This window comes from Odontomachus brunneus, unplaced genomic scaffold (assembly GCF_010583005.1).
Source record: "Odontomachus brunneus isolate Ranch 3 - 2012 unplaced genomic scaffold, Obru_v1 Obru_scaffold_195, whole genome shotgun sequence".
Lineage (NCBI taxonomy): Eukaryota > Metazoa > Arthropoda > Insecta > Hymenoptera > Formicidae > Odontomachus > Odontomachus brunneus.
In genome coordinates, this window is record NW_022639645.1 from 103,300 (window position 1) to 125,868 (window position 22,569).

The 22,569-nt window shown below is 34.8% G+C and overlaps 3 protein-coding genes and 1 long non-coding RNA gene across 12 annotated transcripts in view; 1 reads left to right on the forward strand and 3 right to left on the reverse strand.

Moving 5' to 3' along the window:
- Window positions 1–2,883, forward strand: part of LOC116851888 — an 8,158-nt gene extending 5,275 nt beyond the window's left edge. For both annotated transcript variants that reach the window (XR_004379667.1, XR_004379666.1), the window contains exons 2-3: window positions 291–1,683; window positions 1,973–2,883. This is a non-coding gene — a long non-coding RNA (uncharacterized LOC116851888). The remainder of the gene's footprint in view (window positions 1–290; window positions 1,684–1,972) is intronic.
- The window catches only part of LOC116851885 (V-type proton ATPase 116 kDa subunit a), a 23,059-nt gene extending 16,866 nt beyond the window's left edge, over window positions 1–6,193 (reverse strand). For 2 of the 3 annotated variants that reach the window (XM_032831767.1, XM_032831765.1), the window contains exon 1: window positions 5,855–6,193. In XM_032831767.1, the coding sequence (XP_032687658.1) occupies window positions 5,855–5,884 (30 nt within the window). In that variant the 5' untranslated portion in view covers window positions 5,885–6,193. The remainder of the gene's footprint in view (window positions 1–5,854) is intronic. The other variant, XM_032831764.1, reaches the window with a different exon arrangement.
- A 3,515-nt stretch (window positions 6,194–9,708) lies between these two features.
- LOC116851878 lies at window positions 9,709–17,972 on the reverse strand. 3 transcript variants are annotated; one of them, XM_032831749.1, is made up of 8 exons: window positions 15,058–16,034; window positions 14,815–14,975; window positions 14,495–14,616; window positions 11,869–12,042; window positions 11,057–11,331; window positions 10,826–10,927; window positions 10,516–10,684; window positions 9,709–10,125 (listed from the first exon to the last, which is right to left on the reverse strand). In XM_032831749.1, the coding sequence occupies exons 4-8, from the start codon at window positions 12,011–12,013 to the stop codon at window positions 9,950–9,952; spliced, it is 867 nt and encodes a 288-aa protein (XP_032687640.1). In that variant the 5' UTR covers window positions 12,014–12,042; window positions 14,495–14,616; window positions 14,815–14,975; window positions 15,058–16,034; the 3' UTR covers window positions 9,709–9,949. The 3 variants fall into 3 exon arrangements, with proteins under 3 accessions (XP_032687640.1, XP_032687641.1, XP_032687642.1); XM_032831750.1 differs by lacking the exons at window positions 14,815–14,975; window positions 15,058–16,034 and adding an exon at window positions 17,957–17,972; XM_032831751.1 differs by having other exon boundaries at window positions 11,057–11,319; window positions 14,495–14,975; window positions 15,058–16,035.
- Window positions 17,973–19,564: 1,592 nt separating this feature from the next.
- LOC116851879 lies at window positions 19,565–21,691 on the reverse strand. 4 transcript variants are annotated; one of them, XM_032831753.1, is made up of 5 exons: window positions 21,598–21,691; window positions 20,567–20,629; window positions 20,343–20,485; window positions 20,101–20,197; window positions 19,565–19,777 (listed from the first exon to the last, which is right to left on the reverse strand). In XM_032831753.1, exons 1-4 carry the CDS (start codon window positions 21,661–21,663, stop codon window positions 20,179–20,181), a joined length of 291 nt encoding a protein of 96 aa, XP_032687644.1. In that variant the 5' UTR covers window positions 21,664–21,691; the 3' UTR covers window positions 19,565–19,777; window positions 20,101–20,178. The 4 variants fall into 4 exon arrangements, 3 of the variants coding, with proteins under 3 accessions (XP_032687644.1, XP_032687643.1, XP_032687645.1); XR_004379665.1 differs by lacking the exon at window positions 21,598–21,691 and adding an exon at window positions 20,704–21,590 and having other exon boundaries at window positions 20,343–20,613; XM_032831752.1 differs by lacking the exon at window positions 20,101–20,197.
- Between the last annotated feature and the right edge of the window lie 878 nt (window positions 21,692–22,569).

Consider the following 22,569-nt stretch of genomic DNA (forward strand, 5'->3'; position numbering starts at 1 on the left):
TATATATATATATATATATATATATATATATATATATAATTAAAAAATTGATGACAAAAATGTTTGTACGAATAAAAAATTACTTTCCATCCTAATCACATTTAAATTACAGTTGCATGCGTACAAAATTGCGTTACAAAATTCTGCAAAATTAATTAATTTTTGCGATGTTTCGGATTAGCTTGTTCGGAGAGTGAGAGGTGTCCTCAGATCATTAATCACTAAATTTCTTCAATTCGATTGCAACAATAAAGTAGTCATTCATTGTCCTTGTGCATCGGGCATTTCAGGCAACAGCCTTTCGCCAAGGAGGCTGCTACTTAGTTACCTCCGGATAACGCCGTCTACTCGCCCGTCGCTCGCCGCATATCAATCGCAACAGCCGCGTACCAAATTAAGCAGCCGGGTGACTGGCGAAACAGCCACGTCGGGAACACGTTCGAAATGCCTAAGCAGCGGGAACCTTGGACACCAATCAACCACTGAGTGACCCTAATAACCATGCGGACCATCTGCCTGGCGAAACCACGACAAAGACTGCGACGTCCGCCTGTCTTCCTTCGCGGGAGTCTGCGAGTCGTGTGTGTGAAATATTTCGCGCAACGCTTCCCAACAGAGTAGCTAATATGTCTGTAATTTGTACCAAGGTGTCGTGCACGAGTCTTCGTTAATAGATTTCTTCTCGATTAATCCGCCATCATGCCTTTTGCTTGAGAAAAAGGCGCCGATAACTTCTGAATAATTAGTCGCTTGAAAAGCGGCGGTCCGGATTCGAGTAAATCTAAAGCGGGCTATTTTTTTTCTCTCCCTCCTCCCTCCTCTCTCTCTCTCTCTCATCGATCTCTTGAGCGGACTTTAACGAGGATACGCAAAAGTCGAAGAGCGGCAAGAGTGCTTGCGATGAATTATGAAGGTCGCGACGTTTTCAAATTAGCCGAAGTCTATCGCAAACGTTGATAAAAATATGACATTTCTTCTCCCTTGTGAAATATGGAGACAATTTCTCCTCGATAATTGCGTTATCCGGCAAGCGTTTATCGAAACTTTTCGAACTTTCATATTCGTTTTAATGTCTCAGTAACCAAACGCGAAACGAAAATTCTGTTGAGAATGACATGCGATTAAAGTAATGGGAGAAACAAAGATACCACGGTCTATTTGGGTTAATTGAAGAACTCAATTTCTACTCGAATAATATCAGAAGGCAGAGAGAAAGAAAGAGAGATAGAAAGAGAGAGAGGGAGAGAGAGGAAGAAAAAAGTGGGACGGAGCGATTAGAGGTTCGTTTTACGATTTAAACTCGGATAACGCTGATACCGCGTCTCGCGATAGCATAAGCCAAACAATTCACATGGCAAATAAACTTCACGATCACCATGTAGAAATCGCACTCACTTGCGAACATATACGTAAATATACGTAAGAACCTCTTTACCGTTGCTTGAAGAAACACTCGTGCTTGAGATAAAGCAGCAAAGAATACTCCCCGACAGCCTTCGGGCGAGTCGTCCTGTAGTAAATAAAACCTCGTTATTTTGTAAACGCGGCTGAGTAACTAGATCAGAAGAGCCTCGTTAAGCCGTCCAAGTCAAAACGTTCGATTATCCGCTTAACGGTCTATAAATAGTGGGATTATCCCAATAAGCAAGGAACATTAAATTAACGTTTAAAAACGTTGACTTCGTGAGTATTGTTTGGACATTTTTTAATAATATTGCATTTATATTTTTCACATGTTATTTTGTGATATGATTCTTCTGAATGTTGTTTAAACGTTTAAAAACTTTACAAAAAAAATATTTTCAAATGTTACTTTAACATCTATTTGAAATCAATGCAACATCTTAACAATATTTTTGCCGATTAAAACGTTATGGCAACCCTATTTCAACATTATTAAAACTTCCAAATTGTATTAATGATTTCTTGCTTACTGGAATTGAATCAATCGACTATCTTTTTCTTTATTTAGACAACTCCTTTCTCTTGGAAAAGAAAGTGAGGAAAAGATAAAAAACAGAATGTAAACTAAAAAAAGAATTTTTATTTCTATACCCATGAAGCGTGAATATCTCCTCGCCAGAGTCAAGTTCAAGCGCATAAAGAAAATAGAGAAATCGTGTAAAATAGACATAGAGATACAGTCGTATAAAGAAAGCAGACAAAGAGAAAAGGGAAAGTGTGAACTCCAGGTGCTTCGGGGAAAGAAGAAAGACGAAGCTAAAGCTAAACTAAGCAGGTAGCAGGCAGGCAGACAAGCAGGAAGGTAGATATGGAAGGTATCTCCATTAGACAAGGGCATCGAACTTTTACTCTCGACTGAGAGAGTTGCGTAGGTATTACCGCGTACATAAAGGCAGGGTCGTTCGACCATCATGAGGTCATATAAAAACCTTTGCTATATACAACTATGAGACTCGCTGAGCGACCTCTAATTCTCTGATGCTTTCAATTTGAACCATGATGAAACTCACCAACAGCTTTATGACTCCGCAAAAACCTTTTGAGGAAAGAGAGAAGAAAGATCTTGAAAAGATGCTACGAACAGCTACGTCAAATTTTACGCTCAATTTCACGTTAACATTGTAAAATATTATGACCCAAGAATGTGAGTCGCAAGAATAAGAAAACTCTATCTGTTTTCGACATTCTTTGGTGAATATTGTCTTATTAAGATGCGTAGAAATTTTGAAGAAAGCGTCTAATAAATGAATAATAACTAAAAATAACAACTAAAAACGTATAATAAATAAGTAATAACTTACAAATTATTATTAAATAATTAATAGATCTTCCCATAACCTTGATATTGAATGGGATCCGAGTAAGAATGCCGAAAACTGAAGAGTAATAAGTATCACCTACTGAGTATTATTCTCCACACTCGATGTCGAAGATCGATTGAAGATCGGTGTAATTCCAAGGGAAATGTTCATTTAGGTGGAATCGAAGTTCGAATCCGACTCACGATAAACGAGGAAAGGCCGAACACTAGTCGTAATTTCGGTTGTTACAGTCAACGCTCATTAACTGATAAGTGCCGGCATATGTCTCGGTGATTGACACAGTAATCGATATTGATTACAAATTCTGTGGCGGTCATCCTGACGATTTGTTCCCTCTGCGTGCGGTCAGATCGATCGAGCGTTTTATTTATATCCAAGTCGTGCATGTAAGGGGCAACGGTTCGGCACTGCAATCGGGGGAAGATGAAAGAGTTATTCAACGACTGCCTGTCCCGTTGCACCACCGGCTCTTCTTATCCACTTTTTTATTTTTTTTTTACCTGCTTCTTTTGCTTCTTCTTTTTTTTTGAGAGATAGACACGACGTAGATACGCTTCTAGGTACAGATATCGCTTCCTGCGTTTGTACAATCGCGATATTCGCAACAATAGGCTCATTGTCAGTTGCTACACGTAGAAAATATTGTAGTAACAACAACAATTTTCTTAACCATGCGGTATGACCGAAATTATTACATATTTATTTAAAGACGTTTTGCACGTTTGACTCTTTTACTACAAAATTATTATATAATTACTTGAATGTTTTTTATGTCGTACTCCAGGTAGAGATCGACAAATTTACTATTTCTATAATAACTTATATTACAATTACAATAGATCTACAAAAAAACATTGAAAAGAGGAATATAATTTTGACGTAATTTTTACTGCAATATTTTCTCCTTGTACTCAATGCGTGTCACTTTGTGCATTTGCAATGCTGTTTATTTAAAATATCGACAAATTCTTTTCTTTTTTTTGCGTGGGAACTGTGGTGAAATTTGCAAACAAAAACGCTTTGAGCTTCTAGCAACAATATTACGGGAAATATAGGTGTGATTTCCGCGTGTGTAATCGCGAATAAGTATTTGTTGAGGCTGACGTAAAAAGATAAGGTATTTAGAGCCATGTTTTCAAATGTATTTCGATTCCCATCTATCTTTGGTTTTGTACACGCCTCGTGTGTGCAATACGTCGTACTGAAATGCGTGCAACGATAAGAAAATATAAAATTTAAAATCGACGAGTCGGACTTAATGTCACACGCAGTACGTGCGTGAGAAAATCCGATCGGAAGTCAACGTCGACCGGTCGACGGGAAACCGCCAATTCTCATATTTTTCATGCGATGCGGAATTTTCACGGTGCTCCAAGCTCAATTAAACTTGCCTGAGTAATCGTAGGCGTCACGTCAATTATTTAACTTGGCTCACGTAACATCAGACAAGCCTCGAAGACAAGCATAAAGATTAACGCCACCGCAGCTGAATGCGAAAATAAGACCCGACAGCACCGCAGGTGCCATATACTTTGCACAAGTTAAGATCCACGTTTGCGCAGGATTTAGCAGCGAACTCTAGCAGCACATTGGCATTTAATTCAGGATTGGATTTACGCGCAAACCTAAACAAGCCACGAGGTCTGGAATCTACGCGAGACGGGGGGAACGTTGTAATATCTCACTGACTACAATCCACGGGACTGCAAATACACGCGGGAATGAATCTCGCGCCAATTATCGCGTCTTCATTCACGGAACGAAGATCACTTCTGCAATGAATCATTTCGAATCAAGTGAAGTAAAAGGTGGACGACACGAAACAAAATAAGAAAGAAGAGATCGAATTCAATTGGTCTCCCCGTGCCAGACAAGCGGAGAAGAATATCGACGCTACTGTTATCCGGTGAATGGAAAAGCGCGTGGCGCGGCTTAAAGCCGCGACCGAGCTTAAACCTGCCGCTAATTTAATCGGAATCCCGTCGTGCGACCGGCGCGAGCTTTCCCCAGCGCATGAGATACATAAACCCGATTCGTCTCGTACGTCTATTCTTACGTTCATAAGGTTATTTACACTCGGTGTCTGACACCATTTTCGTAGCTCGCACCGCGGCACCCGGAGCCAAGCTCGACGACTGTTTGTGTTCGCCAAAGTGCGACCGGCGGAGGCGTGAAAAGTGCGGCTGAGCATTTCGCAAAATGCCCGAGTGGAAATCCAAGTGGACAACGTGCGCACCGACCGATTATTTCGAAGCTCGAAGTTTCAGAGGGGGAGAAGCTCGCGCCTCGTGAAACCGCGTCCTCGTGTTATTTCGAATTTCCGCCGGTCGGTGCTTCCAGAGCAGTTTTATTTCGATCGCTCGTGTTCGCAACGCACCTCATTCACCAAACGCTCCGCCTGCCGGAATCGCCAAATTACCGCCGAAATATTCCCCTCGTCTTTCCCGTTATCGACTGCTCCAAAGTCTCCCGTCTCTTATTTAATAATAGCGCACGTTTAATAATAGTATAATAATATCCAACACGCCGCTTGCGTGCATGACGTCCCGCGCCGTCCGCGACACGCAGATGAAAACACCGAATTATCCGCCGCGGGAAACGTCGATCCTCACGTCGATCAATAGTGATTCAGATCTTTTAGTGACGGCGGCGAGAAAATCATTGTGGCGCGCTTTATTCGACACGGTCAGCGCATTTACCGCCGAGGTCGCAACAGAGATAACAATTATTTTTAGTAGGTTGGAACATGATCTTCCGTCTGATTCATCATAGTCCCGAGCAACCCCACTTGGGGGGTGGCAAGCACATGTGGGGCTGATGTGCGAGCGGCACGCACAGCCGGCAGTGCGTGCGTCCTGTTTGCCCCAAACAGTCATAATAATAACAACAATGAACACTTTCCAAATCTATGAAAATAACGGAAGAATAGAGGAATATTCTGCGAAGAGAGCACTGACAAGTTTTCGCGCAAATTCCATACCGCTGCTTCCTTATATCAGAACAAACATCGACAAACGACAACCCAACAAAAACGTACATCTCTCTCCTACTTTCTCTAGTTTATTTACCAATTTACCGTGTGTGGCGTGTCCGCCCATCAATTTATTCCATCCATCCGTCGTCCGATATCTTCACGACACAAATATTTTGCCACGTGTCCCCCCACAGGGAAACCCGGCTGCTACCGCGCGACTTAGAGGCTTACACCGGTTCCCGACGGCGACGAAGAAGCGCGCCGACGACGCATCTGTCGATGAAGCGCAACAAGCGCTCGGAAACGCACGACAGCGTGACGCGCAGAGCGCGTCGCGGTCGACGATAAAGGCGCGATAAGCACACGCTCGCTCGCACGCTCGAGGATCACGCGACCGCGCGACGCGACGAGTCGGCAGGCACTGGACGGTGGCCGCGACCCCACCACGCGGTGGTCCCCATCGTCGGGCGACGACGAATGTAAACACCGTGACAGCTGATCGCCGTGTCGCGAAGTGTACGCTCCGATTCTTCGCCAACAACCTGCTCGTACATCGAGCGTCATCGCAGGCGGCTGGATAAGGTACTTACGCTTCGAAATACGCCGCTCGCTCTGTCAGACACATAGTCCTCATGATTCGTCGAGTTGTTCGCAGGATGTTCGTTTCATGTGTACGTCGAGAAATTGATGCATAACATTCGTACGTGATTCCTACACGTGCATGAGTTCTACTTGCTGAAACAATTGGAAGCTTGCTGTCGTGTAAACTCTTCTTCGAAATGTTTCCGTGAATCCTTTGTATACGAGTCAAATCGAATGCAACCGACCTAACAGAATTGAAACGTTTCCGCAAGTTTTCACATTTTTAGGTTTTATGGGTGAGCTGTGTGCGTAAACAGGAGAGTAAATAATTTTTATAAATTCAATCTCTATCAAAATTTTGTTTTAATTAAGTATATTACCCATTAAGTATATTTGTATATTAACCATTAAATATTTGTATATTAACCATTAAGTATATTTGTATTCCTAAGTAATACATGTGATGTCGTGATTATTGCACCGTATAAATTTTTGGTATCGTTAATGCAAAAATTGCTACTCTATAAAATTATTATTTCTTTAAATTTCTTTAAAAAAATAATAAATTTATATAAGCTAGAATGTATATATGAGTACGCAGGTACATATAGCTACTGCGAAGTTTCTGTTTTATATGTCAACAGATTTTTCTGTCTTAACTGTCCAAGATTTATCTGATTTATTTGTCCAATATTTCGTCATATATATCCTGCTTTGTAACGTCTAAACTCATGACCCAAATGATCGATACGTCCATATTTTCCGTGCACGGTATAGATTGGTAATCCCATGGTTATACTGTTATAGATACATTAGCTATAATATGAGAAAGCAAAAATAAATAAATATGTAAAAACATATTAGAAAACAATGTATATGAGAAAACAAAAATAAATAAATAAATATGAGAAAACAAATATCAGAATAAGAATTATACTTATTATTAATATTGTTGTGCCCACGCTTTTCGGGGACAGAAATCGTTTCGAGAGTTATTTGTGGAGAGCGAGGCGTCAAGTTATAACGAGTCCTGGACAATTGAATTCGTTCCTTCGAACCGAACTGACGTGCGACGAGTTAAATCGCAAGATTTTTAAAATCTACTTGTTTACGCTAGAGCTTGTAAATAATTCAAACGATTATTTACTTTCTTAAGAACGTATTTTTTTTTCTTTCGTATTTTATTTGCCTACTCTCGGACGTGAGTGCGCAAACGAGCGCAACAATATAATGAAAGACGTATTATTAATGAGTAGCTTAAAATTGGAATTAAAAGTGCGATACATACTTAAATTAGTCTGCAAACCGCTTGTTGTAAGACTATTAATTGGGCAAAAGCTAAACGATAGAAAACTGCACGTAGGTGGGTTCTCCATTTCTTCGTCCAATATATCCTATCTTGTGTACGCCACGCCGTAACATCCAACAAAAGTACGAGTTTGTAACAATTATATCTTGTAAAAACAAAACATTCTCATTAGGACACTCAACATAGTTAGGAGAGCGTATCTATTTCTTGCCAATATAGTAAATAATACAAAACAATATAAAAAAAACGAAATTATCCCATTCCGGAGAATTTATAATTTTTACAAATGAAATGGACAAATCTTCCGTATTTTTTTATAAATCTCTGTATTTTCTTATAAATCTTATAAATCTAACGAGAATCTGACTTCCTATTTCCCTTTCAATACGCAAACTTCTTACAAGAATTTAATAAAAAAAATAATAAATTGTGTAATATCGATGGCTGGCACCTTGTTATAATATATTGTTCTTCAGTATTTAAATATCTCAAACACTACGCAGTTACAAGTTTAACGAAGGTCGTTACTTACTAAATTATTCGTAGAAGACAGAAGTTTAATACCAGAAGATGTTCGTAATGTTTGCGTGGATTGCTCCGTGGATTTCGAGTGAAGTTCGAGACGCAACGTAGTCGTACACGTTGTAAACTGTAAATAAAAATGTTGTACTGTTACAATAGCTAAGAAGCTATAAAAGTTCGTTTATACTTATCCATCTAATGGAATAGATACTGACCTTCTCTTCCCTTTCTCTCAGTGCAAATTCTTTCATTTCATTCTACAAAATTTTACGTTAACCACGAATCAAACACGGAACGAATAAGTAAAAACAGACCTTAAATATATCCTAAAGTAAAATATATTCGAAAAAACTAAGGCAAAGTCTGAGTTCGTGCATAATACGTTTTACTATTCAATTTTCCTCTCGATAATTCTATTTTAACGTTTACATGTAAATAGCATAAGCATTCCTGGAGGTTTTAAAATTCCAAAGGTTTTTAGGAAAGTTTCACAATTTCTTTATGATATATTAAGTTGTTGCGTCCCGAGCGTCCCTTTTCCTGAAAACAGTTGCAACGAGTCATAATAGCTCAAATGGTCTTATTGAAAACAATGCCGCAAGTAACATTTAGACGAACTAAAAACTTTAAATATTTCTTCAAACTTAAGTGTTTCCAGATGTCCTCATATTTTTATGTTATCAACAGGGAACTATATCGACGGAAATAAACGATTTCGGTAAATCTAATTTCTACTAAAAATCTTGATTTAATTTCAGATCTTTATCACAACTAGAGGTGTGTTATATGATCAGTAATAATTATACATATCACAGCTTAATATTTATGTAAGAGAATTGGATACAACTTGTATTATGTGTAAAAAAAAATTCTGGAAAAGACATTCAACATATTATAGTTGAATTAATGTACCTACCAAAAGGAAAAATTTAATATCTGTTTGTAATTGGTTATATTAAACATCAGATGGGAAGAAATGTACGAGTGTATGCTTCATAATATTACTGTGATCTCCCACAAGCATTTTGGTTTTGTACAATGTATTGACGTTAAAAATGATGTGTTCAAACTTGCTCGCTTCTACAAAATATATAAATTTTTTCCAAATGTCATATTGTTCATTGTATACAGCATATTTCAATTTCGCAATAGCTAATTTTCTAATGTTTCTTCTAAAAAATATTAAAACTATTACATTTATATTTTTCAATGTGTGGCATATTCTCTCTCTCTCTCTCTCTCTCTCTCTCTCTCTCTCTCCCTCTCCCTCTCTCTCTCCTTCCCTCTCTCTAACCTGCACCAAGAATTTGACATATATCATTCATATGTAGTATTCTCGCATATGCGTTCGGCTCTATCTGCTGAAACAAGCTATCATGTAATCTCTTCTTCGAAATGTTTCCGCGAATCCTGGTTATAGTTATTTAAGTAAAATTGAATGCAACCAACTTAATAGAATTGAAACATTGCGTACCCGCAAGTTTTCTCAATCTCATGTGTGCCAGGGGTAAACTGTGAGCATAAACAACAGTAAATAATTTTTATAAATCAAATTTCTATTAAAATTTTGTTTTAATTTACCATTAAATACATTTGTATACTTAAGTAATAATATGTCGTCGTGATCATTGCACCGTATAATACTTTGGTACCATCAATGTAAAAATTACTACGTTATAAAATAAATATTTCTTTAAATTTTTTAAAAAAATAATAAGTTTATAAGCCAGAATGCATATATAAGTACGGAGATACAGCTACTGCGAGGTTTCTACTTTATCTATCAAGTTCAGATTCATCGTGTACGTTAATATAAAATTCGTCAAATATGTTCTGCTTTGTAACGTCTAAACTCATGACCCAAATAATCGATGCGTTCGTATCCACTGTCACCACAGTTTTCTTGCACAATATATCTTTTGTCTCTCCTAATTCAGTTGCAGACACGTTAGCTGAAACATGAGAAAACAAACATTAGAATAAGAAAAATTATACTTATTATGTTTTAATATTGTTGCGCCCGCGCTTTCAGAGACAGAGATCGTTTCGAGAGTTATTTGAGAGCGAGGCGTCAAGTTCTAGCGAATCTTGAACAATTGAATTCGTCCCTCACGAGCCTTCGAGCTGGGCTGATGTTCGACAAGTCGGACCGTAAGATTTTAAAAAATCTTGTTTACGCTAGAGTTTGTAAATAACTCAATTAAACGATTATTTACTTTTTTAAGAAAGTGTATATTATTTGCCTACTGACGTGAGTGCGCGAACGAGCGTAACAATATAGTGAAAGACGTATTATTAATGAGTAGCTTAAAGATGGGACAAATTAAAAATGCGATACATACTGAAATTGGTCTGCAATCCGGTTGTTGTGAGATTATTTACTACGCGATAGTTAAATACTACAAAACTACACATAGGTGTGTTTTCCATTTTTTCGTCCTGTGCCACACGTATCTTGTGCACCCCACGCCGTAACATCCAGCAAAAATGAGAATTTGAAACTATTATAATCTGTAAAAAAGAAAAGATTCTTATGAAGACATAATTAAGTAATGTCTATTAAACGTATCTATTAAACAGAAAATTCAACATCTAATTTTAATTTATTTTGTCAAATATTAAATTTAGACAAATATGGGAGTGCATGATTACCTCTACATTGCGTATGTTCCCGTCGCTTATACGTAACGTCTCTATGACTTGGAAGATATCAAAATTTGTTTCTGACTCCGCAAATACGTACATGTCTCTTAACTGTTAACAGAATTGTTCATTTTATAGTACACCATATTTTAAGTTTGCAATATGCAAAAGCACAGCAATGACTATTTACAAACATAATATTTATAGAAAAGATATAAAAAATTAATGAAATTATATTACGGTTATATTTAATTCATGGGCACAATCTACGATGCGATTCAATGCTCCATTGAATTTCATGTCATCCAGATGAGGCAGGTAGATGACCCTGGAGCCTAGAGTTTCCAGTCTGTCGATTATGGTTGGTGGATCATTTATACTTCTATCCACCCTTTCCGCAATAATAATTTTGGGCACGTATTTATTGTACTGGCCGCTGAATACATCAATCCCTGCGTTCTCCAAGCACTGTACCCAGCGGCATATTCCATCACTCACAGTAACTGTAAGTACAGCTAATTTTATAAGAAAAAAAATTTATATTATTTTTTCCATCAATTTTTCTTTAATACAAACGTAGACGGAAAAGTAGATTTCCAGTTGTATGTAATTAAAAATAAAGTATTTTTTGTTAATAAACTCTAGAGATGTTAATACGGAAAATGCAAGATTTCAAGAAAATTTCATAGATCTAACACGATCTATGCCTCGTAAGCTACCGATGGTTCACGTATCATAGACTAGTCATATGAAATTAGTCCAGCATGGACCCAGGTAGAACACAAAATCATTTTGGTGTCAAGATAATATCATTTTAACATCAATGTCATGAAATTGTCATGCAAATGGTATCGTTTGACGTCAAAATGACATCACTTTTATATTATTTGACATTATTTTGACTATTATATTGCGTTCTACTTGGGGAACGAATTAAAAAAAAAGACAATTATTAGTTTAGTTATCAAAATATCTAACACCGTGAGAAGTGAAAAAATATATATGCATGAAAAATGTTATAAGCACAAATAATACAATTGTAATCTATTTACCTTTTTCCCAAATTTGAAACATTTTTTGCGGTTCTATCAATATGGGTCGAGCCATCACAACAACTGCATAGTTGTGATATCTACGACTAAAAATAGTACACGGGTACCAATTATTCGGCTCATTACATTTCAACTGTTGCTCCATCGTGTAATTCAGTAAAACATGTTTCACCACTGAAAAGTAATCAGAGCAAATTAAAAGAAAATTCAAAGAATATCAAAAAGTATATATCACGCATTCGGACACCAGATACGCAAAATAATTAATTTTCTTCATATTATAATCATCCGTATGGACCATATAAATAGAATTTTAATGTCCGAATGCTTTAGGTCCTAGAAGCCACCTTTATTTTATTGGCAAGAGAGCCCCTCTTGTCAATATAATAGTAAATAATACAAAATAAAAAAACGATATTATCCTATTCTGGAAAATTTATAATTTTTACAAATAAAACGGACAAAACTTTGATTCTGTATTTTCTTATATCGACGCCTCCTATCAATAGAATCCTAACTCGAGCGACAGTTCAATATAGTCCTAACTTGAGCTTACGTGCAATATACTTCTAACTCGCGCTTTCACGCAATATAATCCTTACTCGCTATTGCACGTGCAATATAATCCTAACTTACCTGCGCGGGTGTAAAATCTTAAATCGTAGGCATGTGCAATATAATCTTAACTCGCCTCCTCCATACAATATAATTTTAATTCGCCTACGTGCAATAAAATTTCTATTCGCACAGTCGGCGCAACAAAATTGCAGTTTGCATGAGTTTTTATTATAAAATAAACTGATTGATAAACGTACACTGAGTTGTGAATGGATGTCTGTTCGTTTTCGAATTTTCGATATTTCGAATTAATGAAAATATATAGCTTTTAAAAGTAGTAATAACTTTCTAATCGAATAATTTCAAAAAATCGTATTAAATTTTTGCTCATTATAAACAACTTAGCTAAACTTAAAAGTCTTTAAAATCTAATTATAGGATAGGAAAAAGCTATTTATTTGTTTGAAAACTAAATTTTTTATTTTATTTTATAACATTCTTATATATCATATGTTCAATGTTTAATTTTTTATTTTTGAAACATAAGAAATAAACATTATTTAACAAATATTAATAACAGTTAATATATATTATCATAATTTATTCTAGACTTTATCAATATAACAAAAATAATAATGTTTCTCAATAATAATGTTTCTCAAGCGAATTAAAATTATATTGCATGGACAAGTGAGTTAAGATTATATTGCACGTGCCTACGAGTTAGGATTTTACACACGCGCAGGTAAAATAGGATTTTATTACATGCGCATACGAGTAAGGATTTTATTGCACGTGCAAGCGAGTAAGGATTATATTGCGTGAAACGCAATAATTAACGCGAGTTAAGAGTATGTTGCACGCAGGCTCGAGTTAGGAGTATATTGAATTGTCGCTCGAATTAGGATTCTATTGATAGCAAACGTCGATATATCTTGTAAATCTAATGAAAATCTGACTTTTACTATTTTCCTTTTAATACAAACTTCTTACAAGAATTTAATAGAAAAAAATTATAAATTATGTAATGTCGATGACTGCCAATATATTAGGTGGTAAACTTAGTTCCTGCGGTTTTTTTGTTTAAAAAACTCATTTATTTCGACATCAAAAGCAAAAAATACATTAATCGAAGTATTTTCCCTTGCTAGCTATACATTTTTCCCATCTTTCGGGCAACGCGTAGATTCTGCAACGATAGAACGATTGGTCTTTTGATGCAATCCATTCGTCGATCCATTTTCGCACATCCTCGTAATTTCTGCCTGGCCAGCAGAGAAATAGAGATGTTTAAGCGATTCGCAATGGCATTTGCGGTTAATTCGTGTGGTACCCATTTTCCCTCCTTTTGAATTTTTCCCATTGCATGTAGACGTTTGGAAACAGCCATCGGAGTAACATTTAATGCTGCAGACAATTCTTGGAGCGTTTGAGTAGAGTTTTCGTCCAATAATGCCTGCAAATCGGTGTCTTCAAACTTTTTCGGTTGGCCTGAGCGTTCTTTATCATTGACATCAAAATCACCACTCTTAAATCGCTGAAACCATACTTGGCATGTTCTTTCCGATGGAGCATAATTGCCATAAGCTTCGAAAAGCAATTTATGAGCTGCAGCTGCAGTTTTTTTCAAGTCAAAGTAATGAAGCAGCACATGTCGAAAAAACAACTTATCACGTTCCATATTTAATCAAAAGAAAAAATAGCACTGCTCGCTTAAATGAATCTCTTCGCACTGAATTTTATTGACAAATGTCTAACCTCTAAAATGCAGCCAGTTTCAGATGTCAAAATAAATTACACCTACAACTAACGTCATCTAACGGTGAGCCGCAGGAACTAAGTTTACCACCTAAATAAAGCAAATAATAAACACTATTAAAGCTTTTGCATCAATCTATAGTCATTTTTCGAGATGCACGTGACCGCGGTATGACTATCACGTTATAAAAAATACGTAAAATAAACTGCACGCCTTATAATACTTGTTATATTATAACACATTGTTCTTTAATATTTTAAACATTTCAAACACTATGCAATCACAAATTTAACGAAGATCGTTACTTACCAAATTATTCGTAGAAGGCAGAAGTTTAATATCAGAAGACGTTCGAAATGTTTGCGTGGATCACTCCGTGAATTTCGAATGAAGTTCGAGACGCAACGTACTCGTACTCTGCACGTAGTAAACTGTGGGTTTTTTATACCTTTAGGCCCACTTTTCACAAAAAGGCAGGAAGGACAGGCGTCAAGTTGGAAGGACAGTATAGGACAGTATTGGTGGCAAGGGTAGTGTTAATAGCAAGAACAAATTTCATTGGCTGAACTATAGTGAACAATGAAAGTAAGATAGTGCAGGCCTACATGCTATAAATTTTGTACTGTTACCATAGAAAAAACTTTCTCTTCGAAGGATCGGCGATAAATTTTTTTTCTTTCAGTTGCTTCAAGGTCAACCAAAAAAATTTCTTCACCATGAATATGTGATTCTTTGAAAAGGCAAAGTTTTCTGAAGACATTTGGAAATGTCCATTTTCCATAAGTCCGTACTATAAAGAAAGCAATTTATTAATAATATATAATCATATTTTTTAGATAATAGCATATTTAAATAACAAATATAGTCCTTACTTTTATTATTACTTTGCAGCAAATCCTGAAAAAAATCTTCAAAATAACGGAAGAAATAACGGAAATTGTATTGAATCGTTATTTCTTGAATAACGATAATGAATTGTTCCTAAAACATGTAAAGTGTTCGATTAGAAGTTATTTGTTAAAAATAATTTTCCAAATACTGAATGTATAATTATCCTTTCGCTCGTTCCAAACTTTAGCTTCAAGTTCCAACGACAGCTATTATAATATAAAAATTTGTTTATACTTATCCGTCTAATCGAACGGATACTGGTCCTCTTCTTCCTCCTTTGTTAATAAAAATATTTTCATTTAATTCTACAGAATTTTACGTTAACCGCGAGTCGGATACGAAATGAATAAGTAAAAACAGAATTTAAATAAATCTTAAAGTAAAACATGTTCGAAAACACTAAGCGAAGTTAATCTGAATGCGTATAATTCGTATTACTATTAAATTTTCCTCTCGATAGAAATTCTATAACGTTTACATATAAATAGCATACGCATTACTGGAGGTTTTAAAATAAGGTTTAAAAGGTTCTAAGGTTCTAAGATTCTAGGTTCTAAGGTTTCTAGGAAAGTTTCAAAATTTCTTTACAATATTTTAAGTTGACGCGTCCCGAGAAAACAGCTCCCGTTTCCTTGAAAACAGCTCACAATAGCCCAAATGATATTTCAATGAGAACAATGCCGCAGGTAATATTTGGGTAAACAAAAACTTTAAGTATTTCTTCGAACTGAAATGTTTCCAGATGTCCTCACATTTTTATGTATGTCAATAAGGAACTGTATCGACGGAAATAAACGATTTTAGCAAATCTAATTTTTACGAAAAATCTTTATTTAATTTCAGATCTTTACATTCTTATCACAACTAGAGTTGTGTCATATGATTAGTAACTTTAATTTTTTTCACGTAGAAGAATAAAATGGCAAATATAAATTATATCCCGCAAATATAAATTACTTATATATATATATATATATATATATATATATATATATATATATATATATATACAGGGTGTCCTAAAACCACCGGAATTGCTCTTAATGGTAGATTCCTTACAATATTTTAAGAAGAAAATTCTAATACAAAAATGTCGAGGTTATAATAGCTTTTAAACGGGAAACGATTACATTTAACGAATGGCAGGGCTGAAATTTCGCGCGCTCAGGTACGGAAAAATGACAAATGCAAAAAGTGCTCCTATTAATGGGGCGCTCTTTTTATGATATTATTATCATATAAATTTGCAATATGTTTTCGCTTCTCTATGTATTGCATATTAATACATTTTTTCACAAATAAAAGATGTAAAAACTAAAGGCATATCAAAAATAATTCAAGTAAAAATTTGCATATTTCAACTTGAGCTGTCAAAATCATCGATTAACATTACCGATTGAAGGTGTCCACGATACGCTGTGCGAGACAAATAAATTGTAATAGAATTAATAGCTGTTTTATTGTATTTTAGAACATTTTGGAATGTTTGTAACGAAATAAAAATTGCAATGGTTTTAATAAAAATCAATTTAAATAATAATTATAATTCAAACGTATTTAATAAACCTTAATTTAACACACTTTAAAAAATTAACACTGTTAACATATTTAATGAATTTTAATAACAACAAAACAGTTCAATAGATTAAATAACAAACTAGGATATTTTTTTTACAATAAATGTTCAAAGTGTTCACCATCGCATTCAATACATAATTGTGCGGGTCGCAATAGATTGCTTGTTGCGTTTATAATTATGTTTGGTGTTATTTCAACAATTTTACCTTACAATTCCTCGTGATTATTAACTGGCTATTTATGTATACATGTTTTTTAGTATGATCGCATAAATAGTAATCCAAAGGTGTCATATCGAATGACTGATCAACTTATAGGACCATCTTCTCGAAAATTTTTTATTCAAAGTGTAGCACACATCCCGCATTATGTAGTAGAATTTTATTAGAAAACGCGTCGTCGTCGAATACTATGTTCGTCGTCGTCAACTATGCTGAATATCCTTTCTAATATACTTTTTTACAGGTAATACAAGTTGTATTAAATTCCCTTACATGGATAGTAACATATGGTATGTATAAGGTAAATATACTAAAGAGACGGATGCAGTGCAAATGTTGATGTAAGACAATCTTTGGTGCAATACAATCTTATTTATTCTTTTGCTGTTTATGTATTTTAGATAAAGTGTCTTTAACATTGGTTATTCGGTAGTTTGGTTAGTACGTCGAATACATATATAGTTGTGTGGTGATAGTGAATACAGACACACACACAAACATACACATACCAGTAATTTGGTCTATAGGTATTGAACACTTTAGAGAAACTTAAATAATCATGGACCATCTAATGTTATTTTCATATTTCATTAAATATTCTTTAACAATTCTGATAAATTATTATCTACAAAATTTTTATAAATAGTATCATAAAATCTTATAGGCATTTTAAACAGTCCAATCTGTAATTTAATATGTTAAAGATATTCTATCATTTTTTTTTACATAAGCTACAATACAAGCAATAAACAGAAAACTTACTATTAAATTATTCCGTATACCGTCCCAAATTGAAATTAAAATGGCGTTGATAATTTTGGATACGATATTCGTGTGGATTTTCATTTCTATATGTGTGAGAACTATGTGTATTAAAATAATAACGCCTTCCTACGTATAGCAAAATTCGTTTGTAAATAAAATTGTTTTAATGAAACCCGGTACTTGTGCCAATATATATAAATATATATAAATATATAAATATATATATATATAAATATATATATATATATATATATATATATATATATATATATAATAGATAGTGCAGGCCTACATGCTATACATTTTGTACTGTTACCATAGAAAAAACTTTCTTTTCGAAGGATCGGCGATAAATTTTTTTTCTTTCAGTTGCTTCAAGGTCAACCAAAAAAATTTCTTCACCATGAATATGTGATTCTTTGAAAAGGCAAAGTTTTCTGAAGACATTTGGAAATGTCCATTTTCCATAAGTCCGTACTATAAAGAAAGCAATTTATTAATAATATATAATCATATTTTTTAGATAATAGCATATTTAAATAACAAATATAGTCCTTATTTTTATTATTACTTTGCAGCAAATCCTGAAAAAAATCTTCAAAATAACGGAAGAAATAACGGAATTTGTTTTGAATCGTTATTTTTTGAATAACGATAATGAATTGTTCCTAAAACATGTAAAGTGTTCAATTAAAAGTTCCTTGTTAAAAATAATTTTCCAAATACTGAATGTATGATTATCCTTTCGCTCGTTCCAAATTTTAGCTTCAAGAGTAGAGCTATTGCAAAGTTCTTAATAACTATTATCTACCTTGAAAATAACATTAGATGGTCCATGATTATTTAAGTTTCTCTAAAGTGTTCAATACCTATAGACCAAAATACTGGTGTGTGTATGTTTGTGTGTGTGTCTGTATTCACTATCACCACACAACTATGTATGTATTCGACGTACTAACCAAACTACCGAATAACTAATGTTAAAGACACTTTATCTAAAATACATAAACAGCAAAAGAATAAATAAGATTGTATTGCACCAAAGATTGTCTTACATCAACATTTGCACTGCATCCGTCTCTGTAGTATATTTACCTTATACATACCATATATTACTATCCATATAAGGGAATTTAATACAACTTGTATTACCTGTAAAAAAGTGTGTTAGAAAGGATATTCAGCATAGTTGAATGTGTATACTTATCAAAAGGAAAAATTTTATATCAGATATGAAGAAATGCACGCTTTATAATTTTACCTTAATATTTCCCACAAACATTTTGCTTTTGTCCAATATGTTGGTGTTACCAATAATATAAGTAAACCTTCCTGTCGTTTCCATAAATACATATATGTTTTCCAACTGTCAACAATATTATTCATTTTATTGTATATAGTATACTTGAATTTCGTAACAGATAATTTTCTAATATTTCTTCTAGAAAATATTAAAACTATTATATTTATATTTTTCAATCTGGTTCTTTAATTTACACCAAGACCTTAGTAAAGTCTGTGATTTTGGTCAGATATTTCGACGACATTGAAACCCATACTTTCCTGCTTTCCAAATACATTTTCTGAAGTGCTATCCCTATCTTCCATAATAAGGCACATATTTCTGTACTGACCATTCGATATATATTTCCCTGTGCACTCTAAGTATTTCAGCCATCTAATTATTTGACTATCCATAATGACAGCAATCTGAGCTAAGTAATTTTGAGAAAAAGCAAATCTTTTATCATACATAGTTAAAAATAACGTATCTTTTGCAAAAAGAATAAATTATCATATTTCTAGAAAATTCCAAATAGATTCTGTTCTCAAAAAACCTAAAACATCTTTTTAACATAGTTATCAAAATATTTAACACTGAGAAGTAAAATGTTAGAAGATTAAGAATAAGAAATGTATGTACTTTTGTGATTTCCATTCCAATTTCTATCTGTTTATTGCTCTTCTCCCAAATTGAAAGCATTTGTTCTGATTTCCATAACATAGGTCGATTCAGCACAAGAACTGCGTACTGACAATGTATAAAGCAAAAAATATTAGACAGATTCCATAATGTCACATGGTTAGGCTCTGATTCCTATTGCATCGTACGATTCGACGATAGCACGTGTTTCGTCTGAAAATTTTTAATTAACATGTTAAAAATATCCGCAAAAAAATTTAGAAGTAATGATATACCGGATCTAGAAGTTATTTGTTTTATGTTTCTCTTTTATATTATAAACTCTATCGTTTTGGAAAACATTAAAATAAAACTATAAATAGAATGTTATTTTAAACAATTTCTGGCCCACACTTGTGCTAGGCGAGATCTTATGTAATTGTAGCTTGGTCTCGAAGGAATCCTGTCTTGTAGCAGAATCGTTGAAACCTATGTGTCGTGTGTAAACGCATACTAGCGTTGTGGCTTACGCGAGAAATACATGAAAAGTCACAAACCTTATTACCACATACCCGTTGTACAACTCTATACACTCTATACAGTCACTTGTTTAACGACCGATCGTTATTACTGGTTTACGTTCGAACTGGTTTACTAGTGAAAATAAAACAGAGGAAATGATCATGACGCTCAGATATCTTCGTAGGTTGCAACTATTAATTAATTTGCGAAAGTTCCTATTCTTCCTACTAGTATTTCACTAATGTATCTACTTGTGCACGAGCAAAATACTACTCACATTGTCATGTGAGATAACAGAATTTGTCCTATCCGAATTGATGCGATATGCTTCCCGACGACTGGACATAGAAGAAGCCTTCTTTGGACCGATTGTATACCACACACAATCTTTAGGACCGATTGTTCCAACTTTTTGGTAAGCTACTTGACAGTAAATCATGTCTGTTTTCGTTTTTTCTTTAAATTGGAGTAGATACATGATTTAAGTGTTGGGTAGTTTACCAAGAAGTTGAAACAATCAGCGTTTAATAAGCTATTTGAAGCCCATTCTACAATGATAGTAAACTATAAAAAGTAAAAAATTGACCAATCATAATCAATCAGTTGATTATTCTTATAATAATTTTAAATAGCTAGACCGAGAAGTGGGGGTAGAGGTTCACGTAGAAAAAGATGCACTGTGTTTTGAGACGGGTGGGATCCGATTGACCACGATACAATTGGACACAGATTGTAATGATTGGTTCGACCTAGTAATTCACTAGATAATTCTTTTCATCGGTTGGTTGTATCCAATCGTACCGTGGTCAATCGGGACGCTCCCTTTTGAGACTCTACGTTCTCTCTCATTTGCGTATGATATGAGTGTATATGTGAGAGAGATTAGTAAAGAGAAATAAAAGAACGAGAATCTGGGACTACATATCTTCTACATTGAATTAATCGAATAATTGACCAATGTTCTTTCCAACAAATGTCGAACTTCACCATTGTGCATGTCAATTTTAATCACATCTCTCTAACCATAACCTCTTTCACACATACGCTCATCACTTGCGCGAAAGAGCGAGAACGCAGTCTCAAAACTAGAGATGCCCGATTCTGAATCGATTCGATTCTTTCCCCAAAAATAGGCTTATTCGTGTTGTTTGCATTCTTCGCACTTTTTGTATTTAAAACAAGACAATATTGGAATGTTTAGAAGAAGCAAAAGCGAGACAACCAACTTGATTATTTCTTCCAAGCATCTGATTAAGTGTCCATCTCTTTTTAAAAGCGAAAAGTATGAAACATGCAAGCAGCACGAACCCTTTTTTCCTAAATTTGTTAGGGAAAGAATCGATTAAGAATCGGGCATCTCTACTCAAAACACAATGCATCATTTTCTACATGCGCGTTATTCCCACTTTTCAAATAAAGGCAAACGCTCGGTCTAGATATGTCTATGCTCGGAATCGCGCGACAACATGACGCGCAGAGCAACCGACGGTAAATGCGTGATAAACACACGCTTGCTTGAGGATCACACAAACCGCGCGATGCAACGAGTCGACAGGCATTGAACGGTAGCCGCAAATCCACCATGCGGTGGTCACCATCGTCAGGTGACGAATGTAAACACCGTGACAGCTGATCGCTCCGATTCTTCGCCAATAAGGCCGACATCCCATAGGGCGGAAATTTTCTGGGGAACGGAACACGCGGAACCAATATGACCAATCACAGCCGTTTCGCTCTTTTTTGTGCCGTTTCGCTATAATCTTACCGCTGCAATTTTGCGGAAAGGATAAAGATAGTCGCGGATAACCTCAACATATCTTACATATCCCATTTGCTTCTTATACATTTATTATATATATATCTTTTTTCGACATTCTTTATTTCGTTTAGTAGTGGAGGGATCGTAAGTAATAAGATGTTAATATTTTGATAATTATAGTAAACAATTATGTATAATGTCACGTCCGACTGACCAGGCTGCCAGCCAGTGATAATTTTTTGTCCAAATAATAATCCTTTTCCACTCCAAGTACGAAACCTTTCTTTCCCAAAAGGAAGGCATCACTATCATTCAGACCCCTTCCTAAAGGCGGGATCACAAAAGCTCAGTAGCAGTAGAGTAGTGACTGGCGTAGCAGTCAGAGTCGGGTGCCGGGATCGGAAGTCCAAAGATAGTCCTCACCTCCAAATCCCATTTCTCTAATTCACTAATTCTAAACCTTAGTTCCCTCTAATTCTTAAGCAATTAACTTTAGGTTATCATTAACATTCTTAAACATTTACGAGCGTTTTATTCTAATGCATAATTCTTTAGTTTGTTAAACAGTTTATTTTAGTTATTTTATTTCGTCACTTCCGTTACTTTAGCCATACTTAAGATATCTTTGTAAGCATATTATATATCAAGAATTATACAATACACATTATATATATATATATATATATATATATATATATATATATATATATATATATATATATATATATATATATATATATATATA

What these genes read in the sequence shown, in the direction of transcription:
- LOC116851878 (XM_032831750.1), bottom strand. Translation starts at nt 12,013, where the DNA reads ATGGAGCAACAGTTGAAATGTAATGAGCCGAATAATTGGTACCCGTGT. An exon ending in CCCATGAATTAAATATAACC is followed by an intron (nt 10,928 to 11,056) that starts GTAATATAATTT and finishes TTCTGTTAACAG; the next exon opens with TTAAGAGACATGTACGTATT. An exon ending in CGGATTGCAGACCAATTTCA is followed by an intron (nt 10,126 to 10,515) that starts GTATGTATCGCA and finishes CTCATGTTTCAG; the next exon opens with CTAACGTGTCTGCAACTGAA.
- LOC116851879 (XM_032831752.1), bottom strand. Translation starts at nt 21,663, where the DNA reads ATGGTGACCACCGCATGGTGGATTTGCGGCTACCGTTCAATGCCTGTC. An exon ending in TCGACTCGTTGCATCGCGCG is followed by an intron (nt 20,630 to 21,597) that starts GTTTGTGTGATC and finishes TACTTTTTATAG; the next exon opens with TTTACTATCATTGTAGAATG. An exon ending in CTGATTGTTTCAACTTCTTG is followed by an intron (nt 20,486 to 20,566) that starts GTAAACTACCCA and finishes ACTGTCAAGTAG; the next exon opens with CTTACCAAAAAGTTGGAACA.